This window comes from Lucilia cuprina, chromosome 6 (genome assembly GCF_022045245.1).
Source record: "Lucilia cuprina isolate Lc7/37 chromosome 6, ASM2204524v1, whole genome shotgun sequence".
NCBI lineage: Eukaryota > Metazoa > Arthropoda > Insecta > Diptera > Calliphoridae > Lucilia > Lucilia cuprina.
In genome coordinates this window covers 16,123,115-16,135,406 of record NC_060954.1, presented here as the reverse complement: position 1 = coordinate 16,135,406, position 12,292 = coordinate 16,123,115, and the positions used below count along the sequence as shown (strand labels likewise).

The window sequence follows — 12,292 nt, the reverse complement described above, 5'->3', positions numbered from 1 at the left end:
TTCAGTTCTAGTTCAGTTCTAGTTCAGTTCTAGTTCAGTTCTAGTTCAGTTCTAGTTTAGTTCTAGTTTAATTCTAGTTCAGTTCTAGTTCAGTTCTAGTTCAGTTCTTTTTCAATTCTTCTTCAGTTTAGTAAGTTAGTAGACTTGTCCATAGACTAGTAATTAAACGAGCAAATGTAATGTACATTAGATATGTTTATAGAGAAGTCACCATACTTGTCCATAGACTAGACAATAGACTTGTTCATAGACGATACAGAGGACAAGACAGTAGACTCCTCAGAAGAAAAAAAGGTACACTAATTCATACAGCAGTCAATAGACTAAAGTACAGACTACTACTTAGCTAGTCACTAAACTATTTAGTACACTATTCCATATACTATTCAGTTGACAATATGCCTGGTCTACTGTTAAGGATTGATATATAAAGGGTTTCATAAGGATATCTCTTACGCCTGCATGAATATTAGAATTTTGTTGTGTTAACTTTCGAATACTGTGTGCACTTTAGAAGGGTCTATGATGAGAACTAAAACCAATATTCTTCCTTTCTAGAATATGTATAAAATACTAACAAATACTTGAACAAAAACCAACTATAGCAGTGTAGGGTACAATAATAATGGGTGAAATTACAAAGTGATTATAAAAAAGGCAAACAATTTAAATTAATGGTAAAAAGTTAAAAAAAATACTAAAACTAAACAAAAAAGGACATTAGGAATAATGAAAAGTAAATGATAAAGAGTCACTATAAAAAACCCAAAAAATACTTGAAAATTTTAACATTACAAAGATGCCTCGTGCGTATAAAATTATACATCATCTGGATGCCACAAAAGAAAAATTTGTAGCCAAAAAAAAAAAAAATGGAAAACACACAAAAAATCATTTACACATTTACAAACACAACAACCAAAGAAAATCAATTGTTTTTATGTTAAATATTAATGGTATAGTTAATAAAACAAAGTACTAACTATTAAGTTATTATTAATATTTATTATTTTCTATTATTTTTTGGATTTTATTTATTTTTAATCTATATTTTGTTACACAGCATAGAGTAATTGACGTACATATACATACAAACGTTGCAATTATGTATGTTTGAGTGTGTGTGTGTACATTTATTTTTTTATTTTTTCTTTTTTTTTTTAACTTTTACTAACTTTCAGCAGGCTCTTTTTTACATTTTCTATTTTTCTATAATTAAATTTATATACAAAGTATATCTTTTTACACTTAATTAACACTCATTTTAAAATACATAATTTTCTTTATTTTTATTTTCTTTTTGTTCACTATTTATTTCGTGATTTATAATGTGTTCACGTTTTCATTTTTACCGAGAAACTGTCGTAAGGAAGGTAGAAAAAACTGAAATCATGCTATCATACTTTTTTTAACTCTTGGCAGCTTTTTTTATTTTACAATATTTCATTTATTTATAGAAAGCATGTCCTTTACGAATGTCTCTACTTTTGACTCTCTCTCTCTATCGCTCTCTCTCACACAATCGCTCTCACACTGTGTAAATTTTTGATTAAAAAGGAAGAGAATACGTGTAAACAAAGAAGCTTTTAATCATAACAAACAATATATTAAACATGTTTGTAAACAATCGCAAATGTCAGTTATTTTTTGAAATGTATAAATAATTTTCAACACATTTTGTTGTTGCTATTTAAATACATATTTCATACACACATATTTATGTAAATTATTCAATTTCCCAGCAGTTCAACGGGACAGTCCCCAATTAACCACTTAACCTACCACTTGTGGTGGCCCCTAGCCACCTGACTACCCAGGTGACCGACCATTTTAACATGGGCTTGTCCTACGAGGAAATCAATCGTCACTCTACACCCTACAAAGAGACAGTAAAGAGACGATTGCCTCCGCTCTCGCTTACAAAGGGGACACTAAAGTGACGACTGTCTTCATTCTTGATTACAAAGAGTTTATTTGTGACGATAGACCAAAAACATGCGAATTAGAGTCAGCCAGGTGGTAAGATATTAATGGAACTAAAATTTAAAAATTTCAAGTGTCTACTCTCCAGAATACTATGGGACAATAATGTGACGATTGACCCAAAAGATATAAATTTGAGTCCACCAGATGGTGGCATATTAGTAGAAAGTAATAATCATTTCTCCAAAAGATAGGTAAACAACTACTTTCGGAAGTACAACAAAAAAACAACTTTTAAGATTATAATCTCTAGGTTACTTGAGGACAGTAAAGAGACGACTGTCTACGCTCCCGTTTACAAAGGGGACACTAAAGTGACGACTGTCTTCATTCTCGATTACAAAGGGTACATTAGTGACGAATGACCCAAAACATACGAACTACGATCATTCAGGTGGGTAACTATTAGTTTTAATTACTGTCTTTTTCGTATGCATTGATTCTTTGTCGAACTGCTGGGTTGTGTTTCTTACAAAAATATCAATTAAACTGTGTTATATATCCTTGTTCAATATATACAAAAAAAAACTTACAATGATTTTTTTGTGTTTTTTTATTTGTAAATTATGTTTTCTTTTATTGTTAAGTTCTATTTCTTGTAGCTATATAACCGTATAACAATGTTGTCCGTTTCGTTTACTATATAAAACTAAAAAATCTACTTAAAAAATGTTTGTTAAATTATATAGAGCATTTAAAGTGTGGCACAAATATAAGTACATATTTACATAGATATGGACATAAAGTGGTGGGTCAAGTCATTAGAAAGCAAACATATAGTTGTATTGATCTATTTTATATTTCGAGATACAGTGGGAGACATTAGTAAATAAAGTAATTTTCTAGGTTGCTACCGATACAAAACGGTGAAAAGGTTCCTAATACATAGTACTTTGAAATGGAAAAGTTCAATAACTAATTTATGTAAAGTCAATGGACACCACTTTATATGTCATACAGCGATATATTACGATATCAAAAAGTCTATGACAAAAGGCGGGTTTCTTACTACTCAGTTAAACTAGGCTTATCTTGCTGTTAGATTAAACTCAGAACAAATTTAGGCAGACTTTAACCGATGACTGTGTTTTTCAGTTTTGGATTTAAGTTCAATTAACTTTGTTGTATTGCCAACTATTCACTCAAAAACATGAACAATAAACAGCTGTAAATTACAATTTACTTAAAATATTAAGTTTATGTTCTTACGAAATCATTGTTTTATTGTTATTGTTAATTGTGTTTTCTCACTTATAACTTTAGTTTAATTGGCCAATAAAACTCAGTTAAACTAAGATAATAAGTAACGTTACAGTTTACTGAAAAACACAAAACATATATTAAACTAAGTTTAAACGAAGAATGTAGATTATCTTTATCTGAAAAACCCGCCCTATGTGCTGTCCATTTGGTCTATTGACTTTTCTATCAATTAGTCTAAAAACTATGTAGTCTATGGACCAACCTATTCACAATTCTATGTACAAGTCTATCGAATGATCTGGGGACTAGTCTATGAACTACATAGTCTAATGCTCTATATTGACAAGTCTTTGGAATAGTTTGAAAACTAGTCACTTTACTAATTTGTTGACTATTAAGGGCGGGTTTTTGAGTTGTCAATCAAATGCCAATTAATAATCAGATTAGTTAATCTTTTATCTTTTTTTTAAATAAATTTATTCTGATGTTAATTCCATTTGATGTTTTTGAGTGCAAAAATAAACATCGGAGTGTTGCCAAACAAAACAACAGAAAACGTCATTGTTTGTTATCAAAACAATGTATGTTTTATAAAAAAAGAAGAAGACAATTGTAAATGTAATATGAAAATAAATGAAAACTTAAATTTAAAACAAAAAATATATTGTGAAGTCCATTTAATTGATACCAAACGATAAATCAAACATTTTAATGTTTATTTTAATAAAAATTTTATGATTTTTTTGCATTTCTTACTCAAGTTTAAACCACCTCCATTGGACGCTTAAACTAGCAAACAAAATTAACTAATTCAGCAACAACCTTCGATAATTAATTTTAATTAAATCCCTAATCGTTCACCTAAATATTGGCCCTATGTGTTGCCCATTTGGCCTATTGACTTTTCTATCGATTTGACTATTAACTAGTTAGTCTATGGACTAACCTATTGACAATCATATGTACACGTCTATCGAATGACCTGGGGACTAGTCTATGAACTACATAGACTATTGCTCTTCATTGACAAGTCGTTGGAATAGTTCGATAACTAGTCAATGTACTAACTTGTTGACTATCCTATGGACTACACCTTTGAATGGTCTATTGACTTTTCTATAGATTGGTCTATTAACTAGTAAGTCTATGGACTACCCTATTGACAATCCTATGTACAAGTCTATCAAATGACCTGGGAACTGGTCTATGAACTACAAGTCTATTGATCTTTATTGAAAAGTCTTTGGAATAGTTCGATGACTAGTCAATGTACTAATTCAATAACTATTATATAGGCTACACCTTTGACTAGTCTATTGCCTTTTCTTTAGTCTATTAACTAATCTAAGGACTAACATATTGACTAGCCTTTGGGCAAGTCTATTGAAAGGCCTGAGGACTATTATATTGACTAATCTATGGACTAGTCTATTCACTAGACTTATAATAGTCTTTTGAATGGACAGTTTAGTATTCTATTGTATGTGCTAGTTTTGGCCTGAGGACTATTACCTTGACTAATCTATGGACTAGTCTATTCACTAGATTTTTAATAGTTTTTTGAATGGACAGTTTAATAGTCTATTCTATGAGCTAGTTTTTCCCTTGAAATTTTCATTTCCCTCGAAGGGAAAATTGCTATTTTGAACTTGTTGTAAACAATTCATTCACAATAGTAGATTTTGTATGGAACAGCTGTTAAATATTTACAAAATTCCTTCAACAAATTTCACAACAGGGAAATTTTTTTTCACGACAAATAAGCTATTGAACGAAAAAAGTGAAAAGGGAATATATTTCACGAGAAATTATGGTTGTCAATAGGGGTGAATATGTCATGCTCTTTATATGCCGTGAGGGTACTGCGATATTTTTCGATGTCAAAAAGTACAATTTTACATAATTTTCCATGACTGAAGTGGTAAGTAAGACTATTTCGATAACAGAGAATCCTGAACAATCCTAAAACGTTCGTGACACAATTAACCTATGGCGCAAATCTAACAAGAAGAGAGCGATTTTCAACAGAATAAAATATCCGTGATTTGAATGATTACGAGCACAGCTATACAAAATTTGACGAATGGATTCAGACGATTGTAGAGCCTGAGGAGATAATACTTTCTTTGTTATTAAATCGAAATATCTTTGAAGCGATATTGTTTCCTTAGGAATACTTATTGGAAAAGTCTAAGAAACTACATTGGGAACACTGTATTTCATAATATCGGACTATAATCAATACTAACCTCAGTTTTCAATAGAATTCTTAATTTTTCACTTTAGATGGATTACAATATTTATTAAAAATGTTGATTTTTTTTTTATTTACATTTTAACAGGCATACACTTATAATTATTTTTTGTTTTAAAAAAGTTTAATACACTGAACACTGAACGAAAGTGAAAAGGGAATATATTTCACGAGAAATTATGATTGGCAATAGGGGTGAATATGTAATGCTCTTTATATGCCGTGAGGGTACTGCGATATTTTTCGCTGTCAAAAAGTACAATTCTACATAATTTTCCATGTCTGAAGTGGTAAGTAATACTATTTCGATAACAGAGAATCCTGAACAATGCTGAAACGTTAGTTACACAATTAACCTATGACGCAAATCTAACAAGAAGAGATCGATTTTCGACAGAATAAAATATCCGGGATGTTAATGATTACGGGCACAGCTATATAAAATTTGACGAATGGATTCAGATGATTGTAGAGCCTGAGGAGATAATACTTTCTTTGTTATTAAATCGAAATATCTTTGATCTTATAGCGAAGTCTAAGAAACTACATTGGGAACACTGTATTTCATAATATCGGACTATAATCAATACTAACCTTAGTTTTCAATAGAATTCTTAATTTTTCACTTTAGATGGATTACAATATTTATTAAAAATGTTGATTTTTTTTGATTTACATTTTAACAGGCATACACTTATAATTATTTTTTGTTTTTTAAAAAGTTTAACAGTTTTTCGATAAAATTTCTAAAAAATTAAGTCAGTTATTTGAAAAGAACATGAAAAAATTTCAATATCTAACTAAGTCAAAAATATAAGTCCTAATGAGACAACTAATCATATGTCAAAGTAAAGTCACATCGAACTAAGATATATATCAAATTATAGTGCTTTAATTGAATACCGTAAGGGCCAATCTTTAGGTGAAGAATTAGGGATTAAACTAAAATTAATACTCGAAAGTTGTTTTTGAATACTCAATCAGCTAATTTTGTTTGCTGGTTTAAGCGTCCAATGGAGTTGGTTTAAACAATTCTTATTAAAATAAAGATTAAAATTAAGAAGACAATATAGTTTTTTTGTTGTATAATAAAGTTCTCATTAATTTTCATATTACATTTACAATTGTCTTCTTCTTTTTTATAAAACATGCATTGTTTTGATAACAAACAGTGACGTTTTCTGTTGTTTTGTATGGCAACACTGCAAAGTTTAATCTTGTACAAAAAACATCAAAGGGGATTAACATCAGAATCAATTTATTTTCAGATTAACTAATCTGTTTATTAATTGGCATTTAATTCCCAACTCAAAAACCCGCTCTAAACCGATTTTGGCTTATATTTTAAAATAGGTTCTAATAACGTTTACACTTACTGTTTATTTGTTCACTTTTAACCTTTCCCTTGATAGTATTTTGGTTTTTCTTTTTGTCGTATTTTTTTGTCAGCAATTGTTTCTCATTGCTTATGTTAACTAACCAGCGATATATGTATACAAGTAATCTATTAACAAATATATAGACAACTATTCACACATACATATGTATGTATATGAAAACTATGTACATATGTATATCGATATATAGACGGACGGATGGATGTCTTTTGTATTTGATGTATCGTTATCAAATCTGTGTTAATTTCTTGATAAAGTGTTTTTCATTCGATATACAAAGGCATTTAAGCGTTAATAATAACTAAATAGCAATGCACACTAGCGCTTATTTTAACTTTTGGAAAATATTTTTTAAAAAATTTCTAACCACTCTATTCACCGGTAAAGAGTAAATCGTCAACAAATTGTTTATTTCTATTCGAAGTAAAATATTTAATATAAATTTCTAACTCGGAACATATTTAGGCGGACTTTAACCGATGATTGTGTTTTTCAGTTTTGGATTGAAGTTCAGTTAACTTTGTTAGTATTGCCAACTTTTCATTCAAAATCGTAAATAATGAACAGCTGTTTTTTTGCAAATAATACTTTTGTAAAATGAAAAATGTTAAATAAACATTTAAAACAATAATAACTACAACAAAACAAATCAGAAAATTGCAATTTACTTAAAATATTAAGTTTTTGTTCTTCCCAAATCATTCTCTTATTGTTTTTGTTAATTGTGTTTTCTCATTTATAACTTAACTTTAATTGGCCAATAATACTCAGTTAAACTAAGATAATAAGTGACGTTACTGTTTAATGAAAAACATATATTGAACTAGGGTTAAAAAAAGAATGTAGATTATCTTTATCTGAAAATCCTGTCCTTGAAGTAATTTAATTTTAAATGTCAAATTACAATGCATTTTTTATTTTCATTGTCAATGTGAACACTTAATTCTTTTCTTTTTCATTGTCATTGTCACACCATACATCTTATTGTCTTAGAGTAGTGTCTGTTGTTTATTTTTCGTATTTTAATACATAATTAAATAATCAATAATCAATACTTTTCAAAGATTGGTCGGTTATTTTTTGTTTTCAAAACATCAGATATATTCACATGACATTTTTACAATTTGGCTTAAGCATAATAATATGAGTATGTATATATGTTTAAATATATAATACAATAATTATGGCTGAAAAATACTGTAAAGATTATTTAACCTTTGACCTTAGATAGTTTTCATAAACTATGTATTGTGCAATGTATTTAACAGCTGAGATACATACATATGCAGGATATATCTACATATGTAGTAAAGTTTCAACTTATATTACAAATTTTTAGTTATATAATTATGCCTTTCAAATAATATGTTTATGTATTTTTCTCATAAACAATTAAAGAGTATACCAATTAAAACCTTATTCCAATCGTAGTAGCGAATAAAGAAAATCGATCCAGTGTTAGTATACAATCACTCATTTCACACATGCAATACTTCCCCTTGAGGCATGTACAATTTGATTAAAATCAGACAAACCCAAATTACAACATATTAGTCTTTAAACCTTTTAAAATTTTATTATATAAACAATTTAAAGTTTTTCATTGCTCTTTAACAGCTTAATTACGCATTGCCAACTATTTTCAACATAATATAATACCAAATATACAACCCTGTAAAAAAATGTACGTGCTATTTGACACGTAGCTATTACTTTCCCGTGAATGTTTGTTTTCTTGTGGAAACAAATAATACAAAAAAATAAAGAAAATTGAAAAGCCGCAGTGCAATAGTTTTAAAGAAATTTCTATTCAGAGATAAAGAAAATTTCTGCCTTTAAAATAAATCAAATAACATTAAATATAAAATTGCAATAATTGTATTTAATACAGTGAAGTGAATAAATTTCATAATTAAAATAACATAATATATTGACTGCATGGAATTAACAACGATTACGAAACGAAAATTCTGGCTAGTAGTCAATAATCAGGGGGAGGAAACAGTGAAAAAAGCATACCAAAACTTAAGTGTGAAATAAAATAGCTACATGCTTAAATAACAAACTACTATATGTATTGAAGTAATAATAAAAGGATTTTCAAAAAAAAAAACAGTGGGGTGAGTGGCTAAAAATAATTAAAAAACAATTTTACTTTCAATATTATTTTCATCTAAATAATAGAAGAATATAGGAAATGTGATAAACAGCTGTGGCTAACAAGCGGTACAACGTGACTTTTCACATAAAAATGCATTTTACTTATAACGTTAAAATATGAAGTGCACATGTGTAGGAAAATGTACGACGAATCGTGTGCAGGTTTAAATGTGTGTATAATGTGTATAATGTGTATAATGTTTTATTTAATTAAATTAACAAATTAGACAAACATTGCCGGTCTATTTTTAACATCTCACAAAATTCAGTTCAGGGTTGTTTGTTGTTGAGTAAAATCAAAGCAAAAATACAAGATTTAGTGTGTACAATTCAATAACAATATTATGTAGTATTGATTTGATAAGCAATTTTAAAGTTATTAAACAGAAACTTTCTAATCTAAAACATTCCAGATAACAAAAGTTCCATACCCGAATACTTGAGGTAAAAGAGAAGAAGCAACAATTTCATTGTCTTATTTCATTTAAATTCTTGCTGTTCGACACTTTAATATTATAAACTGCACTATGGTTACTGCTTCACATTATAGCACGGAAACTGTATTCGATTATACCTGGAAACAAGTTGTACAAGCCTATTGGAATCGTTATCCCAATCCTTCCAGGTATTATTTTAAATTAATAAAATTTTTTATTATACCTTTCTCTAAATATATAATTTTTTTTAAATTTTAGTGCTCATGTATTAACTGAGGATACAATTTCACGAGAAGTACGTGATGGAAAATTATATTCGCGTCGTATTTTATCCAAAACAAATCATGTACCCAAATGGGGTGAACGTTTTTATAAAAATACTCCCGTCAAAATTATCGAAGATTCTGTTTTAGATCCCAAGAAAAAAACGTTGATAACATTTACGCGTAATATTGGTTTTAAGAAAATTATGGTAATTTTGTTTTGCTTTATTTTTTGTGTGTTTTCTTCTAGCGTGTGTGTCAGTGTGTTTTTATTTTTTCTTATTTAGAAGGTCAAAGTCATTTTGTTTTTGTTTTTTCACATTTAAATATTGGACTTTGTACTTATCTTATAGTTTCTTTCTTAATTATGCCTCTTTTTTATAATTTGACATTCATAGCGAAATGTTAACATATTTGGTATTTTGTTTTTATTTTTTTAACGGTAAATTGTTTGTTTACATTATTTTTTCATTCATAGCGAAATGTTAACATAAATGACATGTTAACTTATTTTGTTATTGACTAACGAAATTATAGTGGGTATGCAGTAAACAAAGTAAAAGTTGATGTTTATTTAGTTTAGACATGGGTTTATTTGAATTATTCTACTATTCAGGAACACCATATGTGTGAAATACATATAATTGAAATATTCATGAATAATTCAACTTTTTTATTATATCTTTGCAGAAAGTCGATGAAATTGTCGAGTATAAAGAACAAAACGATGGTCGTACAATAGCTGTAAGACGTGCGTACATTAGTTCACAAGTCTTTGGCTTTTCCAGAGCTATTCGTGCTTTTGGCATAGAACGTTTCAAGTCAAATTGTCAAAAAACTGCCAATGGTTTTAATTATGTTCTAACTAGAATGTTTCCCAATCATAAATACATACCCCTTAATAGAACTACAACAACAGAAGCTATCAAGGATACAAATATTATAAAATCAACAAATGCTACAGCCACTACAAACTATGAACATCATCATACACATTCACAAAGTAAAACTGAAACATTTAAAAAAGGTTGCAAAAATAGTTATGAATACTTAAAGAATCAAGCTGTTAAAATAGCTCAAGTGTTTTCAGTTAAAAATTGAAACTTTGAAGTGATATAAACAAAAATCTAACACCATCATGATCCTTAACACCAAATTGGGCTATAACATAAAGCCAAGTTTATACATATGGAATTTTGTTTTTTAGAAAAAAGGAAATAGGTGGAGTATACAATTCATAGATGAGATGTTGATCCGTTACAAGGATGCCAAACATCTGCAAATAATCGTCATTCTATATTAGTAGTATGTAGTGGTAATTGTTTAAGCATAAGTTTATATCTATACTAAGTACATAACTACTAAAATTAAGGACGTATGAAGAATAGCCTCATGATGGGCAAAGTGAACTACTAAACTAAAAAAAAAAAGATTCTTTAATATAGTGTTTACTTTGCCCTTAATGCAAAGCTATTTTAAAACAGCCAACAGGTTAAAACTGCCTCTCATAATATGATTGCAGTTTGTTCGCCATAATTCCACAAGTACCATTAATTATAGTGCTAAAATAATTGAGCAATTTTGTTTTGTTTGCCGATAATGTACGAATTATTAATTATTTAACGAAAATTTGTATTTTTCGATAATATGTATGTATGTTGAGCGGAAAAAGAAACAAAATATATTTTTCATTCCAATGATTACAAAATCGCTTCCCCCCTTTTGTTAAACTCTTCCTAGTTTTGTCCTTAAACACAAAATAAAACCAATACCAGTCTGCGTGCTTCTTATTATGTACTTTCATTTTAGATGATCCTGAATTATAATAATTGAAAGAAAAAAAAAACAAAAACTTTATTAATTTTTAATGTAAAAAAAATAAATTATTACTGTTGATTTTTTATTATTTCTATTTGTAATCAAAAACTAAATTTAAAGAAAAAATTAATAATTTTATGTATATTTTGTATATTTTAAGTAAAAATAAAATAATATATAAAATTTAGTAAACGTTTTTTTAGTTTTATTAAAAAACTATAATATTTTTATATTGGGAATCAATTTAAAAATTAAATTTTAACTGAAAAAATTTCATAAAAATTATTTTGTTTTAACTTTGTGCGGTTTTATTTAACTTTATCTGAGTTTTACGATATTTATTTGACTTGAAATCCTAACTTTAGTTTAAAAAATTCATTTCGTTTTTACTTTATCCAAATTATTTTGACTTTAAGTGAATAAAATAAATTATATATCTTATATTATTTTGCTTTATCCCTTATTTTTTGTTTTTACCCGACTTATTTTTACTTTTCCATATTATTTTCAGTTTCATTTCCTTTTTTTCTTATTTAGTTTTCATTTAAATTTTTTAAAAATCGCTATAATTCCGATTACAACAAATGACGCTTGTAGCTGGAAAAACGCTCAATTACCAACACTACACGTTTGCCGCAATTTTTATTTCATGACGCCAGGTGTCTAAGCCGATTCTGTTAAAAAAGGAAAAAAAAAAATAAATAATTGCTTCAAAAAACCAATTTCTTTAATTCTAGATCCATTTTTATATCATATCGTTGAAATTTTTAAAAATAC

At 28.0% G+C, this 12,292-nt stretch overlaps 2 protein-coding genes across 5 annotated transcripts in view; one reads left to right on the top strand and one right to left on the bottom strand.

The window, feature by feature from the left end:
• Nucleotides 1–5,451, bottom strand: part of LOC111684653 (transmembrane protein 164) — an 18,459-nt gene extending 13,008 nt beyond the window's left edge. Inside the window, exon 1 of one of the 3 annotated variants that reach the window (XM_046955549.1) lies at nucleotides 5,436–5,451. The gene's annotated coding sequence lies outside the window, so the exon portion shown is untranslated. Of the gene's footprint in view, nucleotides 1–1,082; nucleotides 1,107–2,516; nucleotides 2,607–5,435 lie in introns of those variants that run through there. The other 2 variants (XM_046955547.1, XM_046955548.1) reach the window with 2 other exon arrangements.
• A 3,140-nt stretch (nucleotides 5,452–8,591) lies between these two features.
• On the top strand, nucleotides 8,592–11,260 carry LOC111684646 (protein preli-like). 2 transcript variants are annotated; one of them, XM_046955214.1, is made up of 5 exons: nucleotides 8,624–8,957; nucleotides 9,022–9,167; nucleotides 9,411–9,622; nucleotides 9,693–9,906; nucleotides 10,388–11,260. In XM_046955214.1, exons 3-5 carry the CDS (start codon nucleotides 9,525–9,527, stop codon nucleotides 10,796–10,798), a joined length of 723 nt encoding a protein of 240 aa, XP_046811170.1. In that variant the 5' UTR covers nucleotides 8,624–8,957; nucleotides 9,022–9,167; nucleotides 9,411–9,524; the 3' UTR covers nucleotides 10,799–11,260. The 2 variants fall into 2 exon arrangements, with proteins under 2 accessions (XP_023302629.1, XP_046811170.1); XM_023446861.2 differs by lacking the exon at nucleotides 9,022–9,167 and having other exon boundaries at nucleotides 8,592–8,957.
• Nucleotides 11,261–12,292: the final 1,032 nt, after the last annotated feature.